The 16913-nt window shown below is 41.8% G+C and overlaps 1 protein-coding gene across 1 annotated transcript in view; it reads left to right on the top strand.

The window, feature by feature from the left end:
- Positions 1-10114, top strand: part of LOC147899218 (uncharacterized) — a 44562-nt gene extending 34448 nt beyond the window's left edge. The window contains exons 9-11 of the mRNA XM_087377663.1: positions 7821-7899; positions 8574-8714; positions 8861-10114. Coding sequence (XP_087233789.1) covers positions 7821-7899; positions 8574-8714; positions 8861-9157 — 517 coding nt within the window. The 3' untranslated portion in view covers positions 9158-10114. The remainder of the gene's footprint in view (positions 1-7820; positions 7900-8573; positions 8715-8860) is intronic.
- Positions 10115-16913: the final 6799 nt, after the last annotated feature.

The raw sequence follows: 16913 nt of genomic DNA, 5'->3' as shown, positions 1-16913 counted from the left end.
AAGCCTAGAAGCTGGCACTCATGTCTTGCTATTTCTGTCCACACTTGATGTGGTTTACATTTGTTTTTGTATGATTTTTTTGGTGGGGGGGAGTACATACAACTGCTCTCCTCTCTGATTTATATTCATTCCTTCAGTGGTTTTGCTTCTGTTTTTACGTGTGGTTGTATACATGATGTGCCTCCTACCTATAGCTGGTCACTTCCTTTTCACAAAGTTGATCCTTTCATCATCAAGTGTGATGCCAATTTAGCAGTGTGTGCATTTACATACGAGAGTGCAGCCAGGTTGCCCCCTGGCTTTGTAAGGTAAGGGTGCTTTTACTCTTTGGGGGTCTTGCTCATGGCTGAGGGTGCATTCATCACTATGTCAATTTATAGTAGATTTGGCCCTGATTTGCCCTATGGCCACTATGCGAGGTTGGCTGTGCAAATCGTACTGAAGGCTAGGTATGCAAAATAGATGGGGGCAAATATGTAGGTGGTAACAAGCAAATAGGTTTCTCATTAGCAAATAGGTTTCTCATTAACAAATAAGTTTCTCATCATATATGGCCCCTCATTTGTTATAGTCATTGTCCAATGGGGAGACCACCATGCACCACGTACCAACGGAAAGAGATCTTTTGCAACTGAAGGTTGATCTATATGCGGGACCAAAAATTGTTGCGGCACTTTCTGCTCCAACCAGTGCCTCTCTCATAAGAGTGTCCAAGGAGAGGCTACTAGCTAGTGACGTCTACCACTGCACGTTGTGTAATAGAAGAAAGTCACTTGTATTGTCCTTGTGGATTACCATACATGGGTAGACTTTGCTAGGTCCCATCGCCTCTCTCTCAAGGGATGGACCTCCCAATGCCATTGGGCATTCCCTACCCGGTGTGGGGTCAATGGTTCATCACTTTTCTCCTAGTCTTCCCACTCTTTACTAGCTGAGTTTTCAGATGTGTTTCTATATGAGTCACCTGATGGTCTTTCACCTCAGCAGATTGTGGACCATAAGATAGAGTTTTATTTTGGACCTAAGTCCATTTTCAAGCAATGGTATAGGCTGAGTCTGAAAGAAGAAGAAGAAATTGCTAGGCAATTATTAGAATTTGTTTGTATGAGACATACTCGGCTGACTAAATCTCCTTGGGAAATACCCCTCATTTGGGTGGGCAACATCGATTGTACCATGCCCATGTGCATGGACTAAAAAGGTCTCAATAAAGTGGCTGTGAAAAATAAGATGGGTGACCTCAAAGATCGCTTGCATGGCGCGCCATTTTTTACCAAGCTTGATCTACGTAGGAGTATTAGATCCGTATTAGGGAGAATTGGGCATTATGAGTTCCTGGTTTTACCATTTGGACTTAGGAATGCACCCGCTAATTTCCAACAGATGATGAATGATATATTTTTTCCATATCTGAAAAAGTTTGTCTTCGTACATTTAACATCCGAAGGTAATTTTGATTTTCCTTTCAAGAGAGGTTCTATGGGCAAAGATGACCAAGTATGACTCTTGAAAAGAGAATTTTATATCTTGCCGATATCATTTTTTGTTGACAGCATCCGTATTGCCTCAGAGGTGGTCTAGGGACTCAAAGGGTACGTACTTTCATGGAATTGAGTTCCTTTTTAGGATTCACTTAGTGTTGCCATACATTCATTCATTAAAGTGCAAAGAGAAAATAATTCCTTACACACAGATCAATGTTGCTTGGACAAATGCACTGGATGCATGCGTTAGGGAGTTTTTTTTCCAGAGAAAAGAACTTCTATGATGCTTGTAAAAAACGATCATACAAGTTGGCAAATACCATAAAGGTGCCAACCATGAAAATGAGCAAAAAATTAAATGCTGGCTGTCAGAAAGACACTCCTGTTGCTAGATATCCCAGCTCACTACCTAGGGATTCTATGTAACAGGGGCTAACAACCAGGGTGGCGGACTATACAACCATCTGATCCCTCTCAGGATGATGTTGTAGAAAACACCTGCAGGACAAGCCTTGCAGAAACGTTCCCGTCGTGCGACAGTAGCTCAAGAACGTGGAGAGCCTCGCTCCCAAATGGCGTGAAGCGTGAAGATGATGTCCTGCCAGATGGCTACCAAGGTGGCCGACAGTGGAACATGGTGCTCGCCCATAACCCAGCTGCAGTGAGCAACCTAGATGTTCCATGCCATAATGCTCGCTACTGTCTCCCATACGCTGCCCTCCGACGAAGGAAGAGGTCGATGACTAGTGGGAGGGGTTGCCTCATGAAACTCATTGTTGTGAATGCACAGGCCATGTATCTTGTATGTTGGAGAGACCACGTCAATGGGAAAGGCATGGCCACCCTTTGACAACCAAGCAGCCATGCCCCACTTGAAGTCCCTCTGCGTGTCCTGAAGCCTCGCCACGATCCGAAGCGCTCTTCATTATATCCTCTGTGCTGTTGGGCAGCTCCAAAGGCATTGGGGGATCGTCTCCAAAGTCCCTATCGTGCATCCATGGCAGCTGGCATCCACCCGCATCTGCTCCAACCAAGGGCCAACAGGAAGACCTCCACGCGCTATCATCCAGAAAAAGTAGGAGATCTTTTGCGGTTGGATACTGGACCAGAGGCGTGTCCAGAACTTGGATCTCACCTCTCGAGGTACCTGCGGATCACTGCCTGTCAGGCTACCCTGGCTCGGGTGTTACGTGTGCCATCTGACCTTGACCAGCGGAAATTGCGCACGAAGCGCCTCAATTGTCCCATGCATCCGCTGTGAAAACACCAGCACGAGGCTATGTACCAGGTAGTGGCAAGGAGGACCTGGCTAGCCACCAAGGCCCTTCCGGCAAGAGAGAGTTTGGCCGAGCTCCAATACAAAAGCTTGTGCCGAACACTCTAGGACCGGGCAGATCTGCTGCTCTGCTGAAATATCCATGCCAACCTAGCAGCCAAGGTATCTTGCTGCCTGCCCCCTCGGAATCCACCGTAAGCCTAGTGCTGAGCCCTAATCTTGGATCTCTTGTACCGCCTCTGTCGCTGCGAGAAAGCCGATTGATTTGGTCCACTTGATCCTGGAGCCTGAGGCTAGACAATACATTGCCAAGGCCTCCCTGATTGCATCCAAGCTCCGAACTAAGCCCTCTACAAAAAGGGTTGTGTCATCTGCAAACTCTGAGTCCAAAAGCTCCTCCTCCTACCGAATCGGGAGCCTCGCGGGCCTCATTCCCGCGAGTCCCGTCGACTGAGACCTCTGAAAATACCCCAGGGCCTCGGCCACAAAGAGGAATAAGAAAGGGGCAAGGGGGCATCCTTGCCGAACCGAGCGGGAAAGCGAAAAGGCCTCCCCCATGTAGCCACCAATAAGTATCTGGCTCGCACTACCTGCATAAAGGGCTGAGACACCCCTGATCCAGCAATCTGAAAAGCCAAGCTTCTACATGGTGCCCTCCAAGAAAGACCACTCCACTCTGTTATTGGCCTTCTCGAAATCCAAAAGCGAAATCGCGAGACGCTAAGACTCCTCTCTGGCCCAATACAGTGCCTCCCAGAAAGTAAAGATGATGTCTAAGATGCTACGCTCCTGGACAAAACTTGTCTGCGTGTCATGGATGATGTCCACACTAGGTGAGGGCGAACCCGCAAGTTGAAGACCTTGGCCAAGATCTTGTACGCAGTGTCGAGGAGAGTGATCGGTCTCCACTGTCTTAGGTCCGAGCGATCCCCCCCTTTCAGGATCAGGCATATCCAGCCACAACTCAGGGTCGAAGGGAGAGAGCCCGAGCCGAAGATCTCTTGAAAAGCCAAGCGGAGGGGGGTATGAATGCACTCCCAGAAGCACCTAAAGAAAGCGGGGCTCCTAGGGCACTTCTGGGATGGAAGAGCCCGAAGGGCCTCCCAAAGCTCCACATCCGAAAAAGGCGCATCTAATTGGCTGCTCACATTCCGGGAGACCACCTCCGGAATGCCTGTCCAAACTGAATCTCGGGCTGCCAAAATTGGTGGGGACCCCTTCTCGGCCAAGCGTCGATTGAAATCCGAGGTCAACTCCAAGATCTCCTGCGGATCCGAGTGCATCTGCCCACTAGAGTCGCCCAATCTCTGCAACTGTGCACTAGCTGATGTAGGGCCAGTGGCTTGAAAGAACTGCGTGGTCATCCTGCTACCTTGCTATACCCATCGAGATCTAGAGGAGTGGTAGGAGTACTCAGCCCGTCTCACCTCAATATCCTAAAGCTCCAAGCGAGTGTACTCATACCGGTTTGCTAATTAATGCGACTCTGAATCCTGCTCCCGAAGATGCTCAATGGAGGCCAAGTCCCGCCGATTTGGGGACTCCATCATCTGCGATCACTGTGGTTGTCAAGGGAGGAGGAGACTCCAACATCGTACCAAAACATCCTCCAATAGAGTGGAGAATTGATCTATACTTCTTTGGGAGCCTCGGGAAGCGGAGCGTCACCGGGAAGCGAGGTACGTGGTGAGTCGTGTCCATGTCCGCCACTGTGAAAAGCCATGGTACCAATGGAAGAGGAAGACTAGATGAGGACCAAGAAAGATAGGGCTCTGCTCCACAAGTGACAAGGTGGTCTTTGGAGAGCTTAGCTAGAGAAGGAAGACCCATGTCCCATAGATGGTGACCTCTTGGATGTGGTCATCCCCTAGGGCTAAACTTGCCTGAAGCCAATCCCGAATTTGTCTCCTTGAGGGGGTGAGCCCAACAATCCGGCCTACCAGGGCCTGTCCTGAAGAGCCTCCACTACACTTTGAAACTGTTGCTTATCCTCCGGAGAGAGCAAAACCTTAACAGTATTGGGAGTCGAAGGTGCTGCCATTTGAGCCCCTCTTGCCAGACCAAGGGTCACTGTCAAGGTTGATCTTCAGAAAAATGCGGTAGGGAGTTGAAGCATGCGGTGACTACCGTGCCTATGTTGCATATGGTGGATCCAAGTAAACCATTTATGATTAAAACGATTATGCCATTGTGCAGCCTTGTTTCAATATATGTTCACACTGTAGCTTTTATTATCTGGCACAAGTGAAATATTTTACGCATGAAAAGGGACTATTTGTTGTAGTTCATGCATTGAAGAAGTGGATACATATAGGGCTGTGAGTTTGTGGTGTGTGTGAATAACACACCACTGAAGTGCTTATGTAGTTTTAGACTTGCATGGCCATAAGGCTAGATGGCTGAGTTAATGCAGGATTTCGACTTTGAAATGCGATACAAAAGAGGGAGTACTGATGTGGTGACCAACTTTGGTCTACACCGACTGTTGGGTGCTGATGACGTCAGTGGGGATGTCATAGTAGCTAGTCCCTGCTATGCATGATGGAGTTCATGGTTTTCAACCTTATGAGTGACTATCATGAGATTGAAACTGCACTATGTTGTGTTTTTACTGTTTAGAGGATGAGTTTGGGCATGTTCTTGGACTCATCTAGGTATATGTCTCTTGGAAGTAATTTGATTGGAAAGAGTAGCTTCCCATGTCTGAGTTTGCATAGCCACTAAGCTCAATCCATTTGTCTCTATGTATGGATTCCAGCCTAAGGCTCCAGGGACCATTGGTTTGCAAAACATTAAGGTTAGGGCGGCTGCTGATTTTCTGCAATTGCAGCAAGAAATGTTGCAATTTGCAATGGAAAACTGTCACATGGCTCAAGATGGAGCTTGATTTTACACAAATAAGAACAGAGGGTCAGTTTGTCTATGCTAGAACCCAATCATAGATTTGCCTACTAAGTTAAATGACTCGCTGTTCTGTCTCTTATCCTCCTTGAGCATCTGATATGAACTCCTTGGCTGATTTGTCTGATATGAACTCCTTATATACCTTTGTAAGACTAGAATCATACAAATTTAGAATTTTTGTTGTTCTAAAGATAAAAAATCTACAAAGAAAATAAAAGAGAAAATGAAAGAGAAGAAAAAAGAGGTAAACAAAAACTTTTATGAAAAGCAAAAGGAAGACATACTTAGCAAGCAAAGCAACACTTATGTCGTCATCAGTGCCCAAGCATAAGCAGCTATACTGGGTTTCTAAAGACCCGCGGAGTCTCTTGGGCAAACCCAGTGCTTACTAAAATACGTCAAATAAACAAAAGAGAATGAAAACAAGAAATAAAGAAGAAATGAAGCAGGTGACTTAAGCAAAAATAAACAAGCAAGTCAAGAAACAAAAACTTTCAAAAAACTAGAAACTCTCTCTCTCTCTCTCTCTCTCTCTCTCTCTCTCTTATTTAAAACATAAAAAGTTAAATGGCACTTTACACTTATGTCTCGTTTCTACATAGAGGCAAAAATACATTTCTAACTTAGAAAGCACAAGTATACTTAAACAAACTCTCTTTTGAAACTAAAAGAAAAACGGGCTATTCAGCTCTTCGCTTTTTGCTTTCAGCTTATGTTCAATCATTCTAAACAAACCTAAGGCCGAAACAATAGATAAAAGACTTCATATCTAAGAATGTGCAAACTTTTTTCATTATTTTCCTTGGATTATACCTCTTGTGTAATAGTAAAGTGATCAAATTACTACATTGAGTGATAAAAGACTCCTTAGTTGTACAAAGGCGGGAAAATCTATGGAATTGGGAAGAAATGACTCCATATTTTACCAAATCAGAAATGTTTGAGTCAATGTGAGGCATTTTTATAATGTGTAAACCACTATATTCAGGTTGTTCACGTTTATCGTATATATCAACCTCTAATCCTTGGCCGATTTGCTTTTTGTAACCACCTCTTTCCATTCCAGTGTCTCTCCTTTCACCTTGTTGAGTTGCTGTGTGAATTTAGCATGTGCACGAATATAGGCACACTCCGATCTGGAATATACAGAGCAACAATAGGTGGACTGATTGAGCACAAAAGATGTTCCACGTGTAGGCGGTCAAAGGTACTTGTGTTTGATGGTGAATAACATTGCACATGTGGATTTATATATGTTTCATTGTAATCAAAACTTTTGGCATTCAATTAGCCATCATTTAGAGGGGAAACTTTTTTACTGAGCCCACGGGCATCCATACACGTGGCACGAGACAACCCATGCAAATCAGTGACTGGAGTATGTCACTTAAGCTTCAGGTTTAGATACCTAGTAAGGTACAAATAGGTCTTTGATTCCATGACATCATGTTGCTTCAGTGCTGTAGGATCCTTATGCAGTGAGGTTAAGTAGAAATTGGTGAAACTGATTAAGGATACACATAGGAGTATATTGAAGCTATTATGTCCTGCAGTAGGGTAAATATTTTTGAGTAATGATTTACAACACAATGAAAAGAGTGAAGCCATTGAGTTACAACACACAATGAAAAGAGTGAAGCCATTGAGTTGCTCATATGATAGGGATTGTTGTGAGACGACAGACAGGTTTATCAAAGCTCCTTATAATCTTTGTAGAAATATACGATGAGGTTCTAGGTCTGTCACGCTTATGGGAACTAGTGTGAGCCTGCAAAGTCCATCATAATCCTTGTTTAATTGCAGAAATATAACTTGAGATGTTAGATCCATCACTTTATGGGAACTTGCACGGTCTTCTTATTTCAAATGCTGGTGAGGCAAAGATAAAAGGGCTTGGATATTGAGCTTGATGAGAGGGCTGAGACAACAAGGTTAGGCCTCTTGGATAGTGAAATCAATAAATGCAGAAGGGCTTTTATGGAGTGTGTCCGTAGTCCTGCTTCTGTTTGTGAAATAGGGTATTGTTCTTCAGTGTTTTAGGCAAGCTTTTGAAGTATATGTGGTTGTATTTAGCATTGGGACTTGACAACTTCTCATGCTTTTTGGCCAAATTAACAGATAACTCTTGTTAAAGTCTTCTTATTTTTGTACCACAGTGGTGTAGATTTCTCATGCTCTGCTAATGAGATAAAGAAGGCGTATCGTAAGGCTGCTTTGAAGCATCACCCGGATAAGGTAAGGCTTACCTGTCCCCTCTCTCTCTCTCTGTCTCTCTCTCTCTCTCTCTCACACACACACACACACACACACACACACACACACAGAGTTTTTTTTTGTGTGAAATCCATGTGTCTTTATATTACAAGGAGGCTGTCTCCAAAGTGGAGATCAGCAATTACAAGGTCAGAAAATTTCATTGTAGCACAAGTAGACATTATAATCCAACTGATGAACAGAGTGACATCTGGAAAAAGGAGAACATGGAAGAAGTAAGCTTTTGAAAGACTGCATGGTTCCTGTCTTTCCACAAAGTCCGGCTCTCTCTCTCTCTCTCTCACACACACACACACGCGCGCGCGCGTACGCACGTATGCACGCAAAGCTCTGCAAACCTGCACTCTGCCTTTTTGTAGGAAAAGAGCAAAGATGGGAGAACTTGGATGAGTACATTTGTCTTTTTTGGTCAACCGTCTTTGGTCTTTGAAAAAAAGAAAAAGGAAAGAAAATAAAAGGAAAGGAAAAACAGGTGTGTATTGTTCTAGCAGCTATCTAGAGCGGCAGCAAGGCAATTACGATTTTGCATGTTTTTGGCTGTCAGTTACACGCTCGTGGTCTTCTAAGGACATTCTTAGAGAATTCCACTTCATGGTATTTCCACGTTCTTTGCTTATGAGCAAGATCCTTTGCAGGCTGGCCAATTTTTGGTGCGTGGTGAGAGTGGAGATGATGGAAGTGTGTGGAAAGAAGTGGGTGATGAGGTGCGCAGGGATGCTGAGAGGTTGTTCAAAATGATAGGTGAAGCATATGCTATTCTTTCAGATCCAGCAAAGGTTGGTTTTCATTTCACATTGAATAGCTAGGTGTAGGTTGGATAATGGGCATTGGTGGTTGTGATTTGGCTTTGTTATGAGTTTTGAGTGTGCTTGGGAATGGGTGTGATTATTAATCCTTTCATGGTTTGAAATGTTTTCTCCAGCGACTTCGATATGATACGGAGGAGGAGCTTCGCAAATTAAGGGTGAAGGATGGCACTGGCTCCATGTCAGGTAACTCGGAGGTTTATCGTTCTCAGTATGAGAAAGGTAGTCGCCGACAGCAGCGAGACCGCTGGGAAGCTTGGAATGGATATGGTCCCCAGTATCAGCGTTGGCAGAATGGACCAGATGCAGCTCAGCCAGATACCTATGCTCGTCGAAGTAATTATGCTGCAACTGCCTCCAAATCTAGTGGAAGTGGAAGCAGAAACACAGATTTTTATTGGGATGACGTCTAACCTGGCATTTTTGTAAACCAGCTTTATGTTCCTAAGCCTAGAGGTTCTTTAACTTGCCCTCTTGGCATTCTGAAATATGCCTTTGCAGTGGTATCTCTATATATTTGTGCCGATTCTGATTTGAAGGAAGTATACTCATTTCCAGCTAGTAGTGGGGGGTATCTTCAGAAAAATATGAAGAAATTGTGAAGTTTCATTACTTGAATAAATTGCCAAAAGTGCCATTATTTCAAAGAAGCAAAATCTAGGGGTGCTTCTCTTCTGAAGCGTTGCCTGCAATCAAAGTCACACTTCGGACTAGTAAACTTGGACTTATACCCCATCAACAGCTTTCATCGAGCGTACTTCTATGTGTAGGCCTTTCCCACCACTGCTTAGATATTCACAAGTATTGCATACCCAGATCGAAGGGTTATTATTAAGGGAGATTGAGACTTGTCACGACTCTTGAAGGTCAACTACCATTCATTGGGTGTTCTTTGGTTATGTAATATAAGGATGGGCAATCTGGCTGCCACCATATTCATTTGTTGTGGTAAAATTGTCTCTTGGCCAGAGTTTGTCTGTAACCTGGAGTCGGATCATACTTTTGCAATGGGTAAGAAGCTTTTGCATACTAATGTGAGTACATCTGATCAGTATTGCATATTGTTCGGAAACTGGACGGCACGAGTGTTGTCTGTAACCTGGAGTTGGACTGGAGTTGGATCATACTTTTGCAATGGGTAAGAAGCTTTTGCATACTAATGTGAGTACATCTGATCAGTATTGCATATTGTTCGGAAACTGGACGACATAAGTGTTGACTGAATAATTGTAGGGGAACTTGTAAACGTATGCTCAACATGCCTCAACATAGTGGGGTATGAAAGATTTTGAGGTTGTAAGGTAGCATGCTAGTTACATCTGTGAATGCCTTTTGAGGGAAAAAGTCTGTAGAGAACAAGCCACGATTTGGGTTTACGGAAGACAATGTTATGTTTTCTGTATCATACAATGTTTCCTTTTGAGACTCAAACTGGTGTTAGTTCTACTTCAAAAAATGTACTAGCGTTCAGATGCATAATCATTTCCAATCTCAAATGGTCTCTTTTCAAGAAATTGTGACACTGTTTGGTGACCAGGACAAGTCACTTTTAATGCAAATACGTGGTTGCTTGGTCCTAGTAAGTTAGATAATTATCTTTGAAGCTTACAATTGCGAGGATGGAACACAGGAGGCAATTTTACATTCCCGGGCCTGAAAAATTTGTATTGTTTCATATGACCATGGCTTGTACCCTTGAGTAAAGACAGAGAGGACGTTAAATGTTCAGGTTTATTACCTTTTATGCCAATTTATTCGGCGCAAGGCAAAGGTTGAAGGATTCTTCATGGGGCCAAGTTGATTAGAGTGGGTTGTATATGCTGGTTTACTTCACGCAGGATGGCACGTGACTGAACTTTGGATGATACTCAGAATGGCAGGCCACATGCATCTTGTGATGCAATAATGTAAGTTTGTGAATATATTTAGCTGTATGTATCGCCTTTGCCAAACATATAATTTTATATTCAGTTGCAGGGGCTTTATGGTGCATTTGCCAAACCAGTCATCCCATCTCCAAACGCTCTTCTTGATTGCTGGCTCTGCACAATGATTTTTAGGAGCTCTTGGTTGTCAAGTGCACTTGTTTATTGCGTCTGTGATTGTGTTCGAGTCTTAACATGTCTGACTACTGAGTCTAGAGTGTGGGCAATTCAAAGCCCTTGATTTTTTGTGGGTACTCATTGGAAGTTGTTCAGCTTCGTTTCCATCATACATGCATTGTGACCACTCTCTTGTTGTTCCTTTACGAGTCCTTATGCACCTCACTTCCTTCTTGGTGCTTTGGATGATTCCCCTTGTTCAACACAAGATGTATCGACTATCGCTTTTGCTATTTGTGTGTGTGGATTTGTTGTATGTGTGAGAGCATATTTTTATACTATGGTCTACACCCACTGTTGGGTGCTGATGACGTCAGTGGGGATGTCATAGTAGCTAGTCCCTACTATGCATGATGGAGTTTATGGTTTTCAACCTTGTGAGTGACTATCATGAGATTGAAACTGCACTATGTTGTGTTTTTAGAGGATGAGTTTGGGAATGTTCCTGGATTCATCTAGGTATATGCTTCTGTCGTATTAGCGGACATGCAAATTTCACCTTGTGAAGTTTTCGTCCAAGTTGCGGCCTGCTGGTATTGTGATAATTCTTTCTATCTTAATTGGTGCATTGCCCTATCAACTAGATTTAGATTTAGATGCTCGTTGGGGAGAGACTAAAATGAAAATGTTTAGACTTCACAAGCAGTTGTAGCTTGAATGAAGAGGTTTTGGACTACCTTTTGATTAGCCTTCTCCTTTAGTGCTAGCCTTCATCATGGCTGAGTTTGCCCTTCACCTCCGGAGTGCCGACAGAAACTCAGTACGAAGACTTTGTATAAATGGATGCTCAAGTATGTGTGGGTGTGTGGATTTGTATGTGTGAGAGCATATTTTTATACTATGGTCTACACCCACTGTTGGGTGCTGATGACGTCAGTGGGGATGTCATAGTAGCTAGTCCCTGCTATGCATGATGGAGTTTATGGTTTTCAACCTTGTGAGTGACTATCATGAGATTGAAACTGCACTATGTTGTGTTTTTAGAGGATGAGTTTGGGAATGTTCCTGGATTCATCTAGGTATATGCTTCTGCCGTATTAGCGGACATGCAAATTTCACCTTGTGAAGTTTTCGTCCAAGTTGCGGCCTGCTGGTATTGTGATAATTCTTTCTATCTTAATTGGTGCGTTGCCCTATCAGTTAGATTTAGATTTAGATGCTCGTTGGGGAGAGACTAAAATGAAAATGTGTAGACTTCACAAGCAGTTGTAGCTTGAATGAAGAGGTTTTGGACTACCTTTTGATTAGCCTTCTCCTTTAGTGCTAGCCTTCATCATGGCTGAGTCTGCCCTTCCCCTCCGGAGTGCCGACAGAAATTCAGTACGAAGACTTTGTATAAATGGATGCTCAAGTATGTGTGGATGTGTGGATTTGTATGTGTGAGAGCATATTTTTATACTATGGTCTACACCCACTGTTGGGTGCTGATGACGTCAGTGGGGATGTCATAGTAGCTAGTCCCTGCTATGCATGATGGAGTTTATGGTTTTCAACCTTGTGAGTGACTATCATGAGATTGAAACTGCACTATGTTGTGTTTTTAGAGGATGAGTTTGGGAATGTTCCTGGATTCATCTAGGTATATATCGCTTTTGCTATGATGACAATGTTTCTTAATTGTTTCCATTTGCAATACCTAAGGATCATAGTTTCTTTTATGTAAGGTTCTCATTATATATTGTTTAATCTTTGTATGATAGGATGTATCGTTTGCAATTACTCTGCACTTTAAAAGCGTTGATCCTTACATTGGTACATCCATGTTTGGCAATGCTAAATAACATTGTGTTCACCACAACATTCGTATGATGTTGAAGATGATAATGCATAAGAAAATGCACATATCATGCACCATGAGATGCCCATTCTATGTACATCTACTCTATCCAAAGAATCAAATGATTTAAAAATTCATTTGAAATCATAAAGTTCTTTGTAAACCTTGGTGCCTTGCATTTCTACATGCAACAAGGAGTGCTTTCCTAAGATTAGGGGAATCACCGGCCTTAATAAAGCAAGCCTTAAGGATAAGGCTCCATATGCTTTGCTTAGGACATACATAAAACTCTAGATGAACATTAGAATGGTACTTGCTAAATGAACACTTTGTTTGGGTATATGGTCTCCACTTTATCCTCGATTCAGCTTCTCTATCTGTTCGATTAATTCATCTCCTCTGTGCCTCAATTAACCTATTGCTATTCCATTAATTCTCAATTAACACACCCGTAGCTCCTCTCCTCCGTCCCTGTCCCGACCTCAGCTCCCTCCCCTCTCCCTCTCCCTCCTTGCATCTCCCTCCCCTCTCTCCCCTTTGAGGCATAGAGAGCCTTTCATATGCCCTCCTCCTCTGAGAGCCTTTCACAGGCCCTCCTCTTGCTTTACCTTCCTCTTTGGGCATTATAGGAAGCTGTTGAAGCTTCTGGAGGGCAGAAGTTTCTCTAAGAAGCTGCTCTCCTATCTCGAAGCTTTTGAGCTTAATTTTTACACATATAGTATCACGCCTTCTCTTTGGGCTTAATTTTTGTCAAAACTACCCACCCTCAGTGCGCACAAATGAATTAATGCCCCTAGACTTCATCTGGGGGTACCTATTAAGGATACAAATATCTTGTGATTTCTAAAGAGAGAATTGATTTGCGGAATAAAAGTATTCTACTTTGAAAATTAGATGTGATCTTTTGCCTATCATAATGTGTTAGGCAATTAAAATTGCAAACAAATACTGGTATGGTATGGATATGCAAGGTATTTGGAATTTGAAATTTGGGCATCTATTTTCTTTGTTCTAAGTTAAGTCTTCAAAACTTAGAATTGAGCCTCTAGATCCCCACACCCCTCAAGAGCTTGATCATTCTAGTGTTAATTCGTGGGTTGAGATGGCCGTTTTGAAGGGATTCTTGCCAAAGTAGTACTAGGAAGGGTCCTACTACTTCCCAAAAAACTTGGTAGAACTCTACGGGTAGATCGTCTTCTCTTGGAGTTTTGCATTTCACCATTTCTTTAACTGCACCCTCCAATTCTTCTAGTGATAGGTCTTTGTCAAGGTAGAGGGAGTCAAAGTTAGACACTGCCTTGTGCCTAGCTCTATTGCATAGGTCGCTCACCAGCAATTTGTAAGTTGTTATAACCTCTGGTTCCCCCAAAATCCCCTTCAATGCTCTGACACAGCCCTCAGCAATTTTGAATTTTCCTTGACTATTTTCCCCTCAACTAGATCTCCTCGATACTCTCCTGTGCATGTTCTTTTCTCAGCATTTTTAGCACGCCCTTATTTGCTCTGTCTCCTTTTCCTGCCCACCACTCTCTGGTATATACTCGGGCTTGTTGGGACTCAATTGAGGCTTCTAGTCTTAATTGAATTTGGCATTCTAATAATTTAGCATGACCCTCTATAGATGCGTCCTTTTCTAGTGCTTGTATCCTTTCCTCCAAGTTTTTCCTCTTGTTAAGACGAGCTTTGTTAGCTCTCTTGATAATGGGTTTTAGGAAGATTTTGGTCTTGTTGATTGCTCTTAACCATTTGTCTAGGCTGTGCCTCCAAAAGCTGACTGCCAAAGTTTGATTGCCTTCTCGTTGACATATGGGAGTGGGGGTTTGCTTCAAACCACGACTTGGACCCTTTGCCTACCCCCCTATCCATTGTGAGTAGAATAGGTTTATGGTTGAAAAAGGGAAGGGAAGAGAAAGTTGCATAGCTTCTAAGAGAGGATTCATCTAAAATACTTTTTGATGGATAAAATGGCTCTCTTTACGCATTTTCTACATTGGTTATTGCTGCTAGGAGCAACACGATAACAGAGCAACAATGTGAGAAGCAAAATGTATAAAATACACAATATAGAAAGCACACGGAATGGAAAAGACAAATAAACATTGATATACATGGTTCACCCAGTGTGGGCTACGTCCACAGAGAAACATCCAATCCTGCGTCTTCTTATCCAGTAATAAGTGAGAAGATACAAGATAGAAGTAGTATATCCACTGCTCTCTTGCTATGTGAGCCTCAACCTTATCTTACAATTTTGACCACACAACTGATAAGCAACTTATGCACGAATTTTCATGTATTTTTGGCTTTGGGGACGTTTTCCTGAGTCCCTACCAAGGAGGCCTAAGGCATGTCAATGGTCCCCTTAGAACTTGGGATTCATCCTCAGAGGCCACGTTTTGATCTTTTCTACACTTGGGTTTTATATTGGGGACTTTGGACTCTATGGAAAGACAGAAATCATAGAGCCTTTGGAGATTCAACTTTTTCCAAGAGTCACTACTTCCAGATGTTGCTCAAGCAATCTTTCCATGATTGTCTATGTGTTTGACAAATAGATTCCAATGTTTACTTCTCCTATATTGAGATCTTTTGATGTTGTGATTACAAGTTGACTCTTTGGAAACTACCTTTTGTAATATTAAATTATATGGATTTCACCCCAAGAAAAAGTGTGTGCATGCATGTGTGTTGCGTGTGCGTGCATGCGTGCGTGCGTGCGTGCATGTGTGTGTGTGTGTGTGTGTGTGTGTGTGTTTACAATACATATGCAAACCAATTCTCTATCTTATTGAAATTTAATTCAACATATTGATTCAATAAATATCAAGTTCTAAGCATTACTTTGTAAAATCATATAATGCTTCAAATTGTCATACAATATTTCAGTCGAGTGGTAGATTTCTTTTTTTAGTATTGTCTTTACATAAATTTCCAAAAATCCAAATATCAATTAAAATAATGCTGTTGATATGAATACTTGACGAATATACTCATCAAGCTTTGTGAAATTCGTCATCCTTAATTAAAGACAGATACTAACCTACCACCATCCAACATAACAATCTGTTAGAACAAGTGTGTGTATAAATGTCAATATAAATGCCTATATAAGTACAACTCAATACATGACTATCTATATGTGTGTGTGTATTATATATATATATATATATATATATATGTATGTATATAAAGTAGTTCCATACCAAGCCATAAAGAAGAATATCTTTTCAAATATATTATAACAAATTTAACAAGAGACTTAAATATATAAACCAATGACTCTAATTAATCCTATTTGGAGCATACATATAATTTTAACATTTAAGGTACGTACAAGTAATTTTGATAGATATGTAATTTCCATTAAATTATTAACTATCTACAAGTATGTATGTATGTATATATACATATACATATACATACACACACACACTCTCTCTCTCTCTCTCTCTCTCTCTCTCTCTCTCTCTCTCTCTCTCTCTCTCTCTCTCTTCTCTTATCCACTTCTGAATTTAGGGCCCTAAAAAATGAAAAAAATAATCAATTATTCACAGGATCTCCACTCTTTGAGCTTCATAGTACTCTTCCTAGAAAGTCTAGTGTATGAAGTCTAATAGTGGTCATCAGTGGTCAAGTGGATACGATGAATCATCTAGGGGTCCTTAAATCAAAGTGAGACTTATATTGTAGTAAATATTTATATATTGCTAAAGAGTCATTTATTAAAGGAAATATTAACCTTGACAATAAATTGAGTTCCTAGCTTTTGTTTACTAATGCAAAGATGAAGTTATCCAAACCACAAATAAAAATCCACGTGTTAGAGATCCTCTTGCTACAACCTGATCCTAAACTATTAGTTACACAAATAATTGCTCTCATTCTATCTATAAGATTCTATGTAGCCAACTTCAAAAACTAACAAATGACACATTTCAAGCCATCTACATGCAAGATAAATAGCTTCTTATGTGCGTACCAATTTTCTAGAAAACACAAATGTACTATGCATAAATCTAGTTGAAAAACACAACATTTTCAAGTAGTAATTATTGTGACATCCAAAGCTAGCATATCTTGAATGAGGGGAAGGCTAAAGACCTTATCTCAAATAGCTCTATGGTTGAAACCTTGATGGAAGGATAACACTATTAATTTCAAGGAGACTCAATTGTGATGACACTTCCACTTGTTAATCCCTAATTTCTTGTTTAGTACAATGTCCTCATAGGTGAGTATGCTCTAAAGTAATACATGGTGCTCTAAAGTCACTTTCTTTTAGGGTAGAAG

The sequence above is a fragment of the Dipteris shenzhenensis genome, chromosome 8 (genome assembly GCF_047967505.1).
Source record: "Dipteris shenzhenensis isolate YYH24624 ecotype China chromosome 8, Dip_SZ_1.0, whole genome shotgun sequence".
Taxonomy (NCBI): domain Eukaryota; kingdom Viridiplantae; phylum Streptophyta; class Polypodiopsida; order Gleicheniales; family Dipteridaceae; genus Dipteris; species Dipteris shenzhenensis.
This window is presented reverse-complemented; position numbering and strand designations above follow the sequence as displayed.